The 12,940-nt window shown below is 49.4% G+C and overlaps 1 protein-coding gene across 2 annotated transcripts in view; it reads right to left on the bottom strand.

Moving 5' to 3' along the window:
* Positions 1 to 1,030: 1,030 nt before the first annotated feature.
* Positions 1,031 to 12,940, bottom strand: part of BCO2 (beta-carotene oxygenase 2) — an 86,885-nt gene continuing 74,975 nt past the window's right edge. For both annotated transcript variants that reach the window (XM_034754567.1, XM_034754568.1), the window contains 7 exons: positions 9,316 to 9,444; positions 8,966 to 9,126; positions 8,120 to 8,287; positions 7,312 to 7,449; positions 6,198 to 6,380; positions 2,764 to 2,874; positions 1,031 to 2,351 (listed from right to left, as the gene is read on the bottom strand). In XM_034754567.1, the coding sequence (XP_034610458.1) occupies positions 2,238 to 2,351; positions 2,764 to 2,874; positions 6,198 to 6,380; positions 7,312 to 7,449; positions 8,120 to 8,287; positions 8,966 to 9,126; positions 9,316 to 9,444 (1,004 nt within the window). In that variant the 3' untranslated portion in view covers positions 1,031 to 2,237. The remainder of the gene's footprint in view (positions 2,352 to 2,763; positions 2,875 to 6,197; positions 6,381 to 7,311; positions 7,450 to 8,119; positions 8,288 to 8,965; positions 9,127 to 9,315; positions 9,445 to 12,940) is intronic.

Genomic DNA, 12,940 nt, shown 5'->3' with positions numbered 1-12,940 from the left:
CTGCCTGCTTCGCATGCTGCAAGCATCTTTCCCCCACCCACATACAGACACATCTTGGACTGTTTCAGTATCCTTGTTCGCAGATTTCTCCTTCCCATTAAGCACCTGGGGGTTGGGTTACTTGTTCACAAATGTGTTAGCCTAAATTGAATCTTATTTCGTTTCCCACCCCTAGAGCCTTTGGATTTCTCTGCCCTCCCTGGCGTCTGTGTTTCCTCACTATTTAGCGTTACCTGTTGGATTCATTGTTAGCTCTGGGCAAAGGGGCTGGATTGAAATGGCCTGTCCCTGCTCTAAGCACCTCTGGCACAAGGAGGTGGGCGATGTCAGCTTCCTCCAGTCACAGCTGCTTTCCCTTGTCCTGGAGGCCCCTACACTTATTCCATCCGTGTGGCCCATTCATTTGTGGGTGCTATTTGCAGTAGTTGAGATGGCTCTGAAGGCCCAAGATAAGGCCTGGTTTCATTTGGAAAGGGCTGGATTAGAGTGTTTGCAGTGAGACTGAGAGGGGGCCTTGCCTACGGAATACTCTCCCCTGGCTTTGTCACAACCCTAGTTTCAAGCTCATTTCTCGTCCTTGGCTTTCTCTGGGGCATGGCGGGAGATGAGTAGCAGGATCAGCCTCGGGATAGAGCTTGTTATTTTGGGAGAGTTGCATCTGAATTGCTGTGCTAATTTGGTAATCTGTTTCTTTATTTGGCCTCCATGCTGCTTTGGAGCTAGGTACAAAGCAGAGCAGGCTACCTTGTGTGTAGTGAATGCCAGCTGCCAAAGTCCAGGGGCGGAGGCTGGGCTCTTTATTCAGGGAAGGGGGGTAGTGTAGTATTTCTGAAGCAATGCATGCCCAGAGAACTGGATTTCTGCCCCTTGCACCTGCATCAGCATGAACAACCGCAGAAATGTCTGGGTGGGGCCCTCTATGTTATGGAGGAGCTCAGAAGAGATTATCATAATGGTTCCTTCTGGCATTTAAAATGTACGACTCAAGAAGTCCCTGAGCAAGAAGTGGAGCTCGTTCCCCAGCTACCAATCACTGTGAGCAGTCTTTTATTAGTAGAGCCAGACAGATAAGCTGCTGTATGTGGCCTCCACAACCAACCAACCAACCCGCTCCCTCTTCACCCATCCCACCACAACTAAAGCATCTGAGCATAAGAGACTTGCCCATCTATCTGAAAGATGAATGAATGAGAGTTATATTTGACCGAAGGAAGGTCAATTGATGCAATGCCCTCTAAGTGTGCCAAAGCAGAAAAATAAAAATAGCTGTGTTTGACACCTGTTGGTTTCACTGTGGATTGTCGGGGGCATGACAGGGATGTGTTTGACCCACTCTGATTTCACGACAGGATGTGGTGTGGGGACATATTTGATTATTGCTGGTTTCACTGGGGGACAGGACGGGAATGTGGGAGGGGCATGTTTGACTCACACTAGTTTTGCTGTGGGCATATGTCAGGGTGTGTTTGCCCCATGCTGGTTTCACTAGGGGGCGTGGCAGGGACAAAATAGAGGGGTGTTTGACCCACACTGGTTTCACTAGGGGTGCATGGCAATGGCATGGTTTAACATATGCAGGGTTTCAATGACAACACGGAGGAAGGTGTCATCCTTTTTCTTTGGGTAGTGATATTTGCACAGGCTGTTAGTGCACAGCGCACAGACAGACCGGAACTGACCTTTTCCAGCTGCCACGTGGGGCAGCACCCTCTCTGCTCTTCCTGGCTGAGTTGAGACAGTTTCCTGAAGAAGCAGTGGCACACTTGGGACTCGGAAGAGGCAATTTTCCCTCCTTCCGTTGGTCCCGTCTCGCCTTTCGCTTTGTGCACTAAAACCAAAGCCACCACTCCGAGCAGAGCGGCTGACTGGCCTCTCCCGCTCAGAGCACATTGCTGCTGGGAAGAAGCGGGCTCTCGTGGTACCTGCTGCCTCCCTTGCCTGCCCAGTTCATGGCAGCACGGGGGTTATAGCAGACCGGCAGAGCAGGACAGTGGAGTGAGCCAAGGCAATGGGCATTTCTGGAGCCTTGCACAGTACTAGCTTCAGCCTATTCACTACGTAGTAATAGTACTGCAGCAGCACAGAGAACAGGTTTGGGGGCTACAGAGGCAGTTGCTTCACCAAAGGCACAATGCAAGAGCGAAAGGAAAGGAAAAGCAGAGATTCGCATTGGGCTTCACCTAGCCCTGAGCTCCAAGAGGCCAGGAGCTTCTAGTATGAGGTAGCAGGCTTCTCCATTAACGTGGGACAAAGACGCCATGGAATCCATAAGGCACTTGCACTGGGACTTCTGCGCGGCCCAGTTCGCTGAAGGTCTCTGCATCCAGGACAAGCAGGAAAGTGTTTTGGTTCTACAAAATGAAAGACAGCAAGAGGAATGGCAGTGCAGGGTTCCACTCTGCCTTCCCATCCCCAACAGATCTCCTACTCCACAAGGAAGAGTCTGTCTGCACAGCGAGACTGCCCAAACCAGTACCCAAGAAAGTGAGCTAGAACCAGTGCTAGCCAGACATACCCTCAAAGCAGCTTTGACCCTGGAAACTAGGCTGCTATTAGGAATCTGATGCTCTGATGCGATTGACAATTGCAGAGGATGTAGTGACTGCAAATAAACTCAGCAGTACAAGGATTGGAAAGCAGATGAGCATGGGGAATGAAGTGTTGGGACTGCCCTCTAGAGGGCACCAAATCCAATTCCATGATTTAAAATCCATATAAACACAACAGTTTCTTGCTAGGTGTGAGACTGTCAGAATGAGTTACCTGCAAGGGTGTGACCACTACAGACAGAATGACCCCACTGTCTTCTGCAGTGGCTTTAGGCACTGGCACAAACACAGGCTCCGAAGGATAGAATCCATCCTCTTGCCAAATCTAGCAGGCAAAAAAAAAAAAAAAGACAGAAGAGATGCACTTTATTATGATTTAGGTACTGCTGATATCCAGAGACCCGAGTCAGGATCAAGGCAGAGACACCTTGTGCCCTGAAGAATTTACAGACTAAGGCCCTGATCCTGCAACTAGCTCCATACAGCTGGACCTACTGAAGTCAGTAAAACTCCATTCAGGCAGATCCCTGTGCCTATGATGAACCCCACTGACTTACTGGAACTGCCTTCACAGAGCTTCCCAGGGCCACCCGGGGGGGGGGGGGGGGGGCAGGGGGGGGGATTTTCCCCCCCCCCCCGGGGGCCCCCCCAAAAATATAGTATTCTATAGTATTTCAACTTTTTTTATGGAAGGGGCCCCCCAAAATTGCTTTGCCCCAGGTCCCCTGAATCTTCGGGGCGGCCCTGGAGCTTCCTACAAGATTGGGTCTAAATTAAGACAAGATGCGTCAAGTGGGGGGAATGCGGAAGGGAACAAAGGGGGTGTAGACCAGCTCTGGGCACAGTGAGATGCTTCATTCACAAATGGATTTTGCTTTGTTTTTAAATGACAGCATAACAATAAAGCAGCCCTGAATGTCCCCATCTGGCCATCATCCAAGGTGAACAAGAAGTCAAGCATTTCCCATTCTCCCCACACCTATTGGAGTTAGATAAATCAAGAGCAGGACTGAGACAGACATTTTCCCACTGGTAGATAAAGAGAAGAGTAGCATTAAAGAAAGGACCACAACCGAGACATTCCCTCCAATCTTTCATATGCACAGTGTCACTACTTACCCTAAAAACAGGAAAGGGTCATTTACTGAACACTAAAGGATTGTGAGAGTTTTCAAAAACGTGAACATTATTATTCATGATTTCTGTTCCAGTAGCTCCTCAAGTTCCCAGCTGAGATCAATGCCCCATTGTATGAGGCACTGTACAAACACAGTGAGAAACAGGCCCTGCATCAAAGACAGGCTGGGCGCAGGGTGGAAACTGTGATGAACTGACTTGCCCAAGGTCACACACCAGGTCAATGGTAGAGCCAGCAATAGAACACAGGTCTCCTCTATCCCAGGTCTCCTCTACCTGGCTGCTTCTAACACAAACCACCCAGCCACTCCTAACATGGAAACTGTTATGATCTGCAGGAGGATCTTCTGGATTCTAGTTTCTAACCTGATGTTTGCTTTTAAAATAGGAATTCTTTATAAATTCAGAAGCAAGCCCAAGCCTGCACCACGTTTTTCTAGGTCCTGTAAAATTTGCTACAACCATTAAGACATTGCCAATCCATGCAGTACAGGGAGGGTAACTGAAATTAACTCATCTGTTTTGATTTCTCAGCAATAACATAAAAGGGAGAAAATGTTTGCGAAATAAAAAAGCACAAATTAGTAGCGAAATCACCTTTCCTTTTCAGAAAGCTGTCAAAAACAGTAAGGAAAGTATGAGATGTACTTGAGTGTACTAAAAAATCATGAAGTCATTACAGCTTAAACGTTAGTGGTTAGTGCTCTGGTGGGTAGAGCACTGATCTCTTTCCAGCTCTGCCACAGACTTGCTCTATGACCTCAAACAAGTCTCTTCACCTCTTGTTCATCCCCCCTCCCTTTTTCTGTCTTGTCTATTCATCAGGGCTGGGACTCTCTCCGAGAGAGAGAGAAAGCGTGCATGTGTACACAGTGCTTAGCACAACAGGGTCCCGGTCTCAGTGGGGCCTCTGGACACTACAGTAATACAAATAATTAGTTAATGAACCGTTGTTGCAAAGCCAGATCGGACTGAGCCCAACACGGGTTTCTTCCTGCACAAAGAGAGCCTTTCCAAAAACCTGTGATATTTAGAGCTTCCAGAGGCTTTTCCCAGCCAGATTATGACAATTTGGAGAGGGAGCAAATTTTCAGGGAGAAGTCTTGACTATCCCTGTAGTGTTCAATAAAGAACTTGCTTGTGTTTTTAAAGCTTGGGGAAATCTTACATAAAAAGGGAGACACCGAAAAGGTGCGCTGGGATTTTCAGAGAGGCCTGAAGGAGGAGTTAAGGTCCCAGCTGTCAGCGACTGCCAATAGGAGTTGGATGCATAAGGCCTTAGCCTATATTTAAAATTTGTATATATGTCAGTCAGAGATGTGAAAAACCACAAGTAGCAACCCAGCAATGCAGACAAAAACCCCAGTGTAGTTGAGAGAAGAATACTTCTGTCGACGCAGCTAACATCGTTTGGGGAGCTGGTGTTTTTACATCGGCAGAGCTCCTTCTCCTGTCAGCATACACTGCATCTACACTAGCATAGGCTCTGTAGTGTAGACATAGTCCTAGTCTATAGAAACTTGCAATACTTGCAAAGAATAACTACTTTGGGTTTAATTCATATCTTTCATTATTTCGATGCCTCTGTGGGAGGACATTCTTATTTCACCATAAACACACCCCTGTTGTGATTTAGCTTAAGGTAATTCATTCCAATTAAAGCTAAATCAAAACAGGGTGAGTTTATTCTAAAATAAGAGTCCACACACAAACTTGCATTGAATTAAATCCAATTGAGGACTTATTTCAGACAAACCCAACTCCCTTTGGTCCCTTAGCCTATTAGTGTTGAAAAGGAAATTCAGGTCTGGGGTTTAAACCCACCAAAGCAGGGAAACCCATGTGGCTGTCACAGCCCCATTATGCCACTCAAGGTCCTACATCACAGGCCTAGAGATTAAAATCTGTCCCACTGAGGGACAGTATAAGCTCTGCCTAGTCACATACTGCACATTGGTAGGGCAGAATACCCCAACTTTATGTTCATTGCCCCAGACCCCAAAAGCCTGAATGCCAGGTGCCCTGGAAGCAAAACCTCCACATTATGGGTTTCACTGTATTTTTAGAGTCATAGAGTTTAAGGCCAGAGTGGCCCACCAGATCAGCTAGTCTGACCTCCTGTATACCACAGGCCACCAGCACCACTCAGTGCCTGCACACTGAACCCAACAACAATCTTCTAGTGCACACGTTTCCCATGCTGTGTTCATCGTGATAATGTGGTGGCACACCCTTTAAGATCATCTTGATCCTGTCTCCATACCCAAGCCCCCTTCCCTTGCCCTGGTCTGTCCAGAGACCCAAAGAGATGTCTGCTTCTTATGTTAGGGTGTCACATTCAGACAGAGCAAGGCAGACAATGGAAGTGTGGGCCCAATCCCAGTTCTGATGGGTGACAGAGCTGCCTGGGCTGCAGGATGACAGAAAACCCACAACAGCCAGTTCACAGGCTGAGTCACTGAATGGGGACAACTCCAGGCTCTTAAAGAAAATCATCCTACTTTGTCTCACCTTCATTTTCTTGGTTTCAGTATCCATCTTGATCAGCGAATCCCCCACCAGGTGCCGAAAGCCGCAGCCATAGAAGAAGCGGTACTTCCTACCGTTGCACCGTGAGTAGTTAATCTGGGGGAACTCCAGGCCCCCGACCTCCTCCAGGTCCTCGGAATGGAGATTTTCATGCATGCACCAGACCTAGGGCAAGCAACAGAGCACAGGGCTGTTACTGAGCCCTGACCTGGGACAGGCGCTTCAATGCCAAACTGGTCTCATCCACATGCTACCCAGCTACTACAGGGAAGAGGAAATGTTTGGCTTTGTTCCCTGGACACCTCTAGCCAGCCCATCTCAGAACCATGCTGGCTCCCTTATCCACTTCACCCAAGGAAGGACTTACAGCATTCTGGGGTTTCAAAAAGGCCCATAAGGCTGAGCGAAGGGGGAAAGTCTCCATAACAGCATCAGCACTCCAGTGTATTGAACAGCACCTTTCAGTTTGCAGGATCCTAAAGCACTTGACAAGCTGATCCAGGGATTGCTCCTCCACCACTGAGATGACTCTACCTCTGGGGCTATGTCTACACTACACTGCCTGCGGGACCTGGGCTTGCAAAATTGCTGTGTCCAAGTCTGTGCTTGAGCATCCACACTACACTGCAAACCCGGGCCTCCCAACAATGCTAATGTGTCCACACAGCTCTACACAGCCCTGAGTCAGTCCTTCTGCTTCTGGGTGGAACACGGGAACTGATTAACCACCCACTGCAGCACTACACAACAGTTTAGGGATGGAGGCGAAGAGCAATTTTGTATCCAACTGAAAATGCAGGGTGAATTTTGGGATCAAAAGACAGAATTTGGCCAGTTACACCAGGGCTAACACCCCAACTCATGCCAAAAGTGCCACAGGGACTTTAGTGACCATGTGTGGTCAGGATCTTGGCTTTACATCTCATCTAAAAGATGGCATCTCCAGCAACACAGTGCCAGGGCTTTGTACTGACTTCCATCCAAGTACAGACCAAGCCTGACTCCGCTTAGGTGGCAAGAACTAAAAAGATCACAGCACAAGACAATACAGGCGCACACAACCTTCAGTGTAGTTATTTATGCCTTTAAGACATACCGTCCCATCCACCTCTTTCACAGCACTCGCTGACGTGTAGGACAACGGGCTGAGGTTCTGCCCCACGGGAACGCTTGAATCCACATTCAATGGTAGAACAAAGCGGCGGGGGAAAGCTCTAGCTGTCGAGTTATAGATCTGTTAGGAAGACAGGAAGTTACAGGGAGAGAAAGAGAACTGAACAGGCTGGTGAGCTCAGTCCCCAGGGTGGGGCAAACACCTGTTGAGCTCTAGCCCTTTCCCCCATTCCAAGGCTCCCTGCTCTCTGATTATTTGTACTAGCATAGCACCTAGAGGCCCCACGCCGAGATCAGGGCCCCATTGTGCCAGGCATAGTGTACAGACATAGTGAGAAACAGTCCTTCCTGGGAGAGCTCACAGTCTAAATAGATAAGACACACAAAGAATGGGAGGGGAAACCTGCACAGAGAGGGGTAGTGCCAAGTTCACTCAGCAGGTCAGTGGCAGAGCCAGGAATAGAAGCTTGGTCTCCTGACTCCCTGTCATCTGTCTCATCCACTCTGCCTCTCCCTCCCGCCAGCACTTCCTATTCCTTCCTCCTGGCCATTCCCCTGGCCCTTCCTCCCACACCCTTCCTTGGATTAATGTCATTGTTACTTAGATACAAGTTTACAGCTTCTAAAATAACGAAACATTCTCATTTTGCCCACTATAAGAGTCACCCACAAATCAATGAAGCCAACTAACTCCAGGGAGCGTAAAGCCCCCGCTGCATTTCCCAGCCTTCAGCTCAGCCAACCTGGGACCAGCAGGTCCCGTACAACAGACACAGAGGCAGGGGCTTTACCTGATCCAGACCCTCCCCAGCTTTGCGCAGGTTTTGGAGCTGGTAAATATGCAGGCTCCCTCCATCATCCTGGCAGCAGAGGTCAAGGACCACACAGCCCTGATCTTCAAAGGCGTTGATTTGATGGAAAGTCGCAAATGGCTTGCTGTAAAACTGCCCCGGAAGCAGCTGCAGTGAGACAGAAGACAGCTTCGTTTCCTACCTCCAGCAATCTCAGCCCCACCCTGGGCCCTGGAGAGTCCCATTTTCCCTTTCTCCAATCACTCTTTTTGCACCAGCTGTCTTAGACCCCAGCAGAACAACAGCTTCACAGCCAGTTATGGGCAGAAGCAGATTCAGTCAAGCTGGAGCCCAAAGCACACCATGTCAAGGGCCTCTCCGACCACGCACCACTCCCCACCTGGAGGGGCAGTGGAAGGGAACCCTTCTCACCCCTCAGAGAAGTAGGGGCAGTGGCCACGACACCCACATGGGGCCTCGTGGGGAACTCACACTCCTCACCCAACACTCAGATCCCCATGTCACTTGGCAGGTACATCTCAGCCCTTGTATCTGCAACTCTGGGACTGCTTCCCAGGAGCCCCTAACTGCTTGTTGTTCTATGTTCTTTTAAGGGGCAGCAGAGAGATTTCTTGCATTTGCCTCTGCTCCAGCACCGAATAACTCCTCATCCAGGAGGCCTAACCATTCCCTGGTTTTCAAGCCAATACTGCAGTAGTTCCTGGACTGACCCATACAGCCCAGGATGCTGCTGCCAAAAGCCAGGGGCATTTCCTGTGGGCTCTAAGATTGACCGAACAGGAGAAATCTAGGCCTGCATAACTGCTGGAATGGCAGAAGATTTACCTCTCCTGTGTGCTTATTCACCACGTGGAAGCGGGTTTTGTACTGCGGCTCCCAGTTTATCCCATCAGCAATGGGCTTCCCAAGGAACTTGGATGTGATGACCCGACACAGATTAATCTTGATGGGCTGCTCAATGAAGACCACGTAGTTCTCACTCATTCCTGAATGGACAGAAGGGGGAAATCAAAACGTTTTGCTCCAAAAGGCAAATGAGGTGACGAGAACTTCTGGGAGCACGGGTCAGTGAACAACCTGCCTCTGGTACTAGAACCTGGTATGGCAAGTTGTAGCTTGTAGGCTGTGCTGGGTCTGCATGCAGAAGGCCTAGTAGAGGATGGGAGGCACCTCACCGAAGCTGTGATAGTAGGAGGGTTTCATCTTCTCAGCTGGAGCGATGGAGCACAAAACTTTTGCTCCCTGCAACATGTCATCGCGGTTTGAGTTCTGCGGAGGAATCCGAATAATGCTATAGCTGGAACCTGGAAAGGAGAAAGCGTGTCCATCAGCCTAGAGACCCAGGATTGACACAGTCAGCACTTCAGGACAGGCACCAAACAGGTTTGTGCATTAGCCCTCTCCATGTTCAGAGTCCTAATGGATCAGTCTTCTGATACAAGACATGCCAGATGAGATTTTCAAAGCCAATTGGGAGTTTTAACCACATAATTCCCACTGGAATAAATCCCCCAGCCAGCTTTAAATATTTCAGCCACCCACCCCTGAATCCCATCAGGTGCTGACAATAAATCCCAGCTAATGAGCTCTTAAAGCTTTGGCCGGATTCATCCAGTACTACAAATCTCCACTTCCTGTGGGCCGACACTCATGCCTTCTCCTTTCAAACAAGGTCTTCCTATTTCTTTTATTTATTTATCTCCACCCTGGCCATATGCTCAAGTTAGGGTGACCAGATCACAGAGGTGAAATATCGGGACACGGGGGGAGGGGAAAAAAAAAGCCGGGGGCAGAGCAAAAAAAAAAAGCCACACAAGCTCCCCCCACCCATCCCGGCACCAGCTTGCCTCCGCTCCGTTTCCACCGTAAAGGGTGGGGATTTTAAGTAATTTAGTCGAGAGGGCGCGCAAGCCTCCCCCTCCCCGAATGAAGAGCTCGGGCGGCCTCAAGGCTGCACGAACAGCCTCCCCTCCCCCCAGGGCCAGGGCACTGTATTGCGGGCAGCCGCCCAGTGCGCCACACTACGAGGGGGAATAACGCCCGGGCCTTGCTGGCGGCTCCTTCATCAAGGGTGTCGGCTGAGACTCTCCCCCCCCCCGCCCGTTTCCAAGACAATGCTACTGCACATGAGAAGGGTGGCCGCACTGGGCACCCCCCGTGCCCCCACAGCCCTCGGGAGGAAAGGCACTGCTGGCACCAGGGACGTGGCCATCTACAGCAGGGCCCAGGTCCCTGCCGCAGGCCTGCAGGGGTCGCTGCTCGGGCGCTCCCCGGCTGCGCTGCAGCACGAATAAGCGGGAAGCGCCTAGGCTGGCACCGGCCACACACAAATGTAAACGCGCCCCGAGCCCGGGGCGGCCCCAGGACTCTCAATAACCCCCGCCCGTAGCCCGAGGACTGACACCCCGACGCCGCGGAGATGGGCACCAACACAGGGAGGGCCCCCGCCAGGTCCCTGCGCGGAGACTAGCCGGGCCGTGGGCGCCCAGCGTGGGGCAGTCCCTTCCCCGGCGGGCTCCAGGTCCCCGCGAGCCCGGGAGTGCAGAGCCATAGCGACCTTCACACCACTGGGCTACACCCCGCTGGAGAAAGTGGGACCTTGCCGCAGCCCCCAGGCCGGGACCTGCCCCAGCATCAGGGATGGGGTCTCCTCACCTAGGGATCGTCAACCCCTTCTCCAGCGCCAAGGCCAAAGCCTCTGCCTCCTCCCCTCTCCCTCCAGCGCTTGCACCGCCATACAGCTGATCAGCGCAAGCCTGGGAGAGAGGGGGAGGAAGAGGAATGCGGCGTGCTTGGGGAAGAGGCGGGGCCAGGGTGGGGATTTGGGGAGTGATCCAATGGGACAGTGAGGGGGGCGGGGCTGGGGGCAGGTCCAGGGCGGGGATTTAGGGAGGGATCCAATGGGGGAAGGAAGGGGCGGAGTCTGGGCAGGGGGGGCAAGCCTGTGCGCCGGCCCGGAGCGGAGGCAAAATATCGGGACAATTTGCGTCCCGACCGAAGGTAGGTCAGGACGTGGGACAAATAAGCAAATATCAGGACAGTCCCGATAAAATCGGGACGTCTGGTCACCCTAGCTCAAGTTCTCCCAAACCCATTCCTTCTGTCACAGTATACAGGCTGGCCAGAGCACTCCAGTTTGAGATCAGCACAGTGTGGCAATTCTTTGATTGTCCCAGGAGGACACCATGTTGACAAATACATTTTATGAACAGGAGCTACAGTGTTAATGCCTGGCCATACCCTGACACATGCTGAAATTCTGAAGATACAGACTCAGCTCACAGCAGAACCCAAACTCACCCCCACTTCTCCTATGCACCTGCCAGGGGGCCATTTCAGATTTTGGTGGGGGGGGGGGACTTTAACGGGGATTCCAGGGATTACTTAGGCACCTGAAAACGCTACTTTTTTTGCCGATAACAACTTAGACATTAGCTGATCGGAGCACTGTATCTAATTCCTATATAAAAAAGAGGATTAAATAAATATTAGACCCATTCAGCTCTAATACTAACATGTTTTCACATCTTGTGTCAAGTTACTTAAGGGACACTCAGGATAGGTTTAAAATTGTAATGCATATTCTTTGTTATTAACCCTTGAATACAACAATTGAAACAACTATAGAAAAATCTAGATTAGTTTCTATCACTTTTTTGCTGTTCATCAATAGATCATTTAACATTGGAAACATCCTACTAGGGCAAGTCCCCATGAGTTTATACTGCACCTGCCTGAGGCTCTAGGGGTGTTACCTCACTACAAATAATGGACAAGAAACTAACCTTAAACAGGAGTGAAACTGACACTTTCCAGTTACTTTCACAGTATTGCCAATCCCAAATGTTCAAAAATCATGAATCAGGCTCACCAAAAATCATGATATTGGCTTTAAAATCATGAGATTATGTAAAACTAATAGATTTGGTGTTCTTTTTATTTGCCTTCTGCTTTTTGAGCCTTTAGGATGCACTGGAGTCACATTTTGAATCTTGCTCCACAGCCACGAGGGCTAGAAACTTCATTTTTCTTTAAGAATGAAGGCTGAAATCTTCACATATCCGCTTGATTCCAGGAGCTGGGGCTTTAAGGAAAACTATTATCATGAGACTCGTGACAAAATCATGAGAATTGGCAACATGCTTTTACTTCTGTTTGAAGTCTAGTTACTTTCCAGAAGGCTCTTAAACACAACACTCACAGGAGAATATTTAAAACCAAACACCAAGAAAATTCTATATTTTAAAGTTGAGGAAAAAAACAGACTTCTGAGGTACATCAGGGCCACTGCAGGCGGGAAAGGAAAATAAACAGGCACAGGAGCTCTGGGCAGCTCTTCCTCTAGCAAGAAAATTGGAGAGTCAAATCTTCTAGTTCTTAATCCAGGAAAACTTCTATTGCCATCAGCGCCTCCACTCACAGATATTAACACGTGCTTAATATACTTCATACTTAAATATCTGAGCCATCTTATCCAGGGCTACACATTTTATACACCTTGGTTCAGGGAATACATTTTCTAGCATATTCTGAACAGTGCTGAGCACACAGATGGTGCCCAGTGAAAATTACAAATCATGACAGTAATCGTCGACTTTATGGGCTCTGTGGATGCAATTTCAGTTCTTTGTTCTGGAATTGGCCTGGATACAGCTGAAACCCTACGAATTTGAGGCATAAATATATCTGATACTTATACGACACTTTCTGATTCCTTCCTTTTCTCAAACTCAGAACAAAAAATGACAAAACAAAATGATTTTTATTTAAAATATAAAATTGCACAGCAGCCATTGCTCT

Source organism: Trachemys scripta, chromosome 21 (genome assembly GCF_013100865.1).
Source record: "Trachemys scripta elegans isolate TJP31775 chromosome 21, CAS_Tse_1.0, whole genome shotgun sequence".
Taxonomy (NCBI): Eukaryota; Metazoa; Chordata; order Testudines; family Emydidae; genus Trachemys; species Trachemys scripta.
This window is presented reverse-complemented; position numbering and strand designations above follow the sequence as displayed.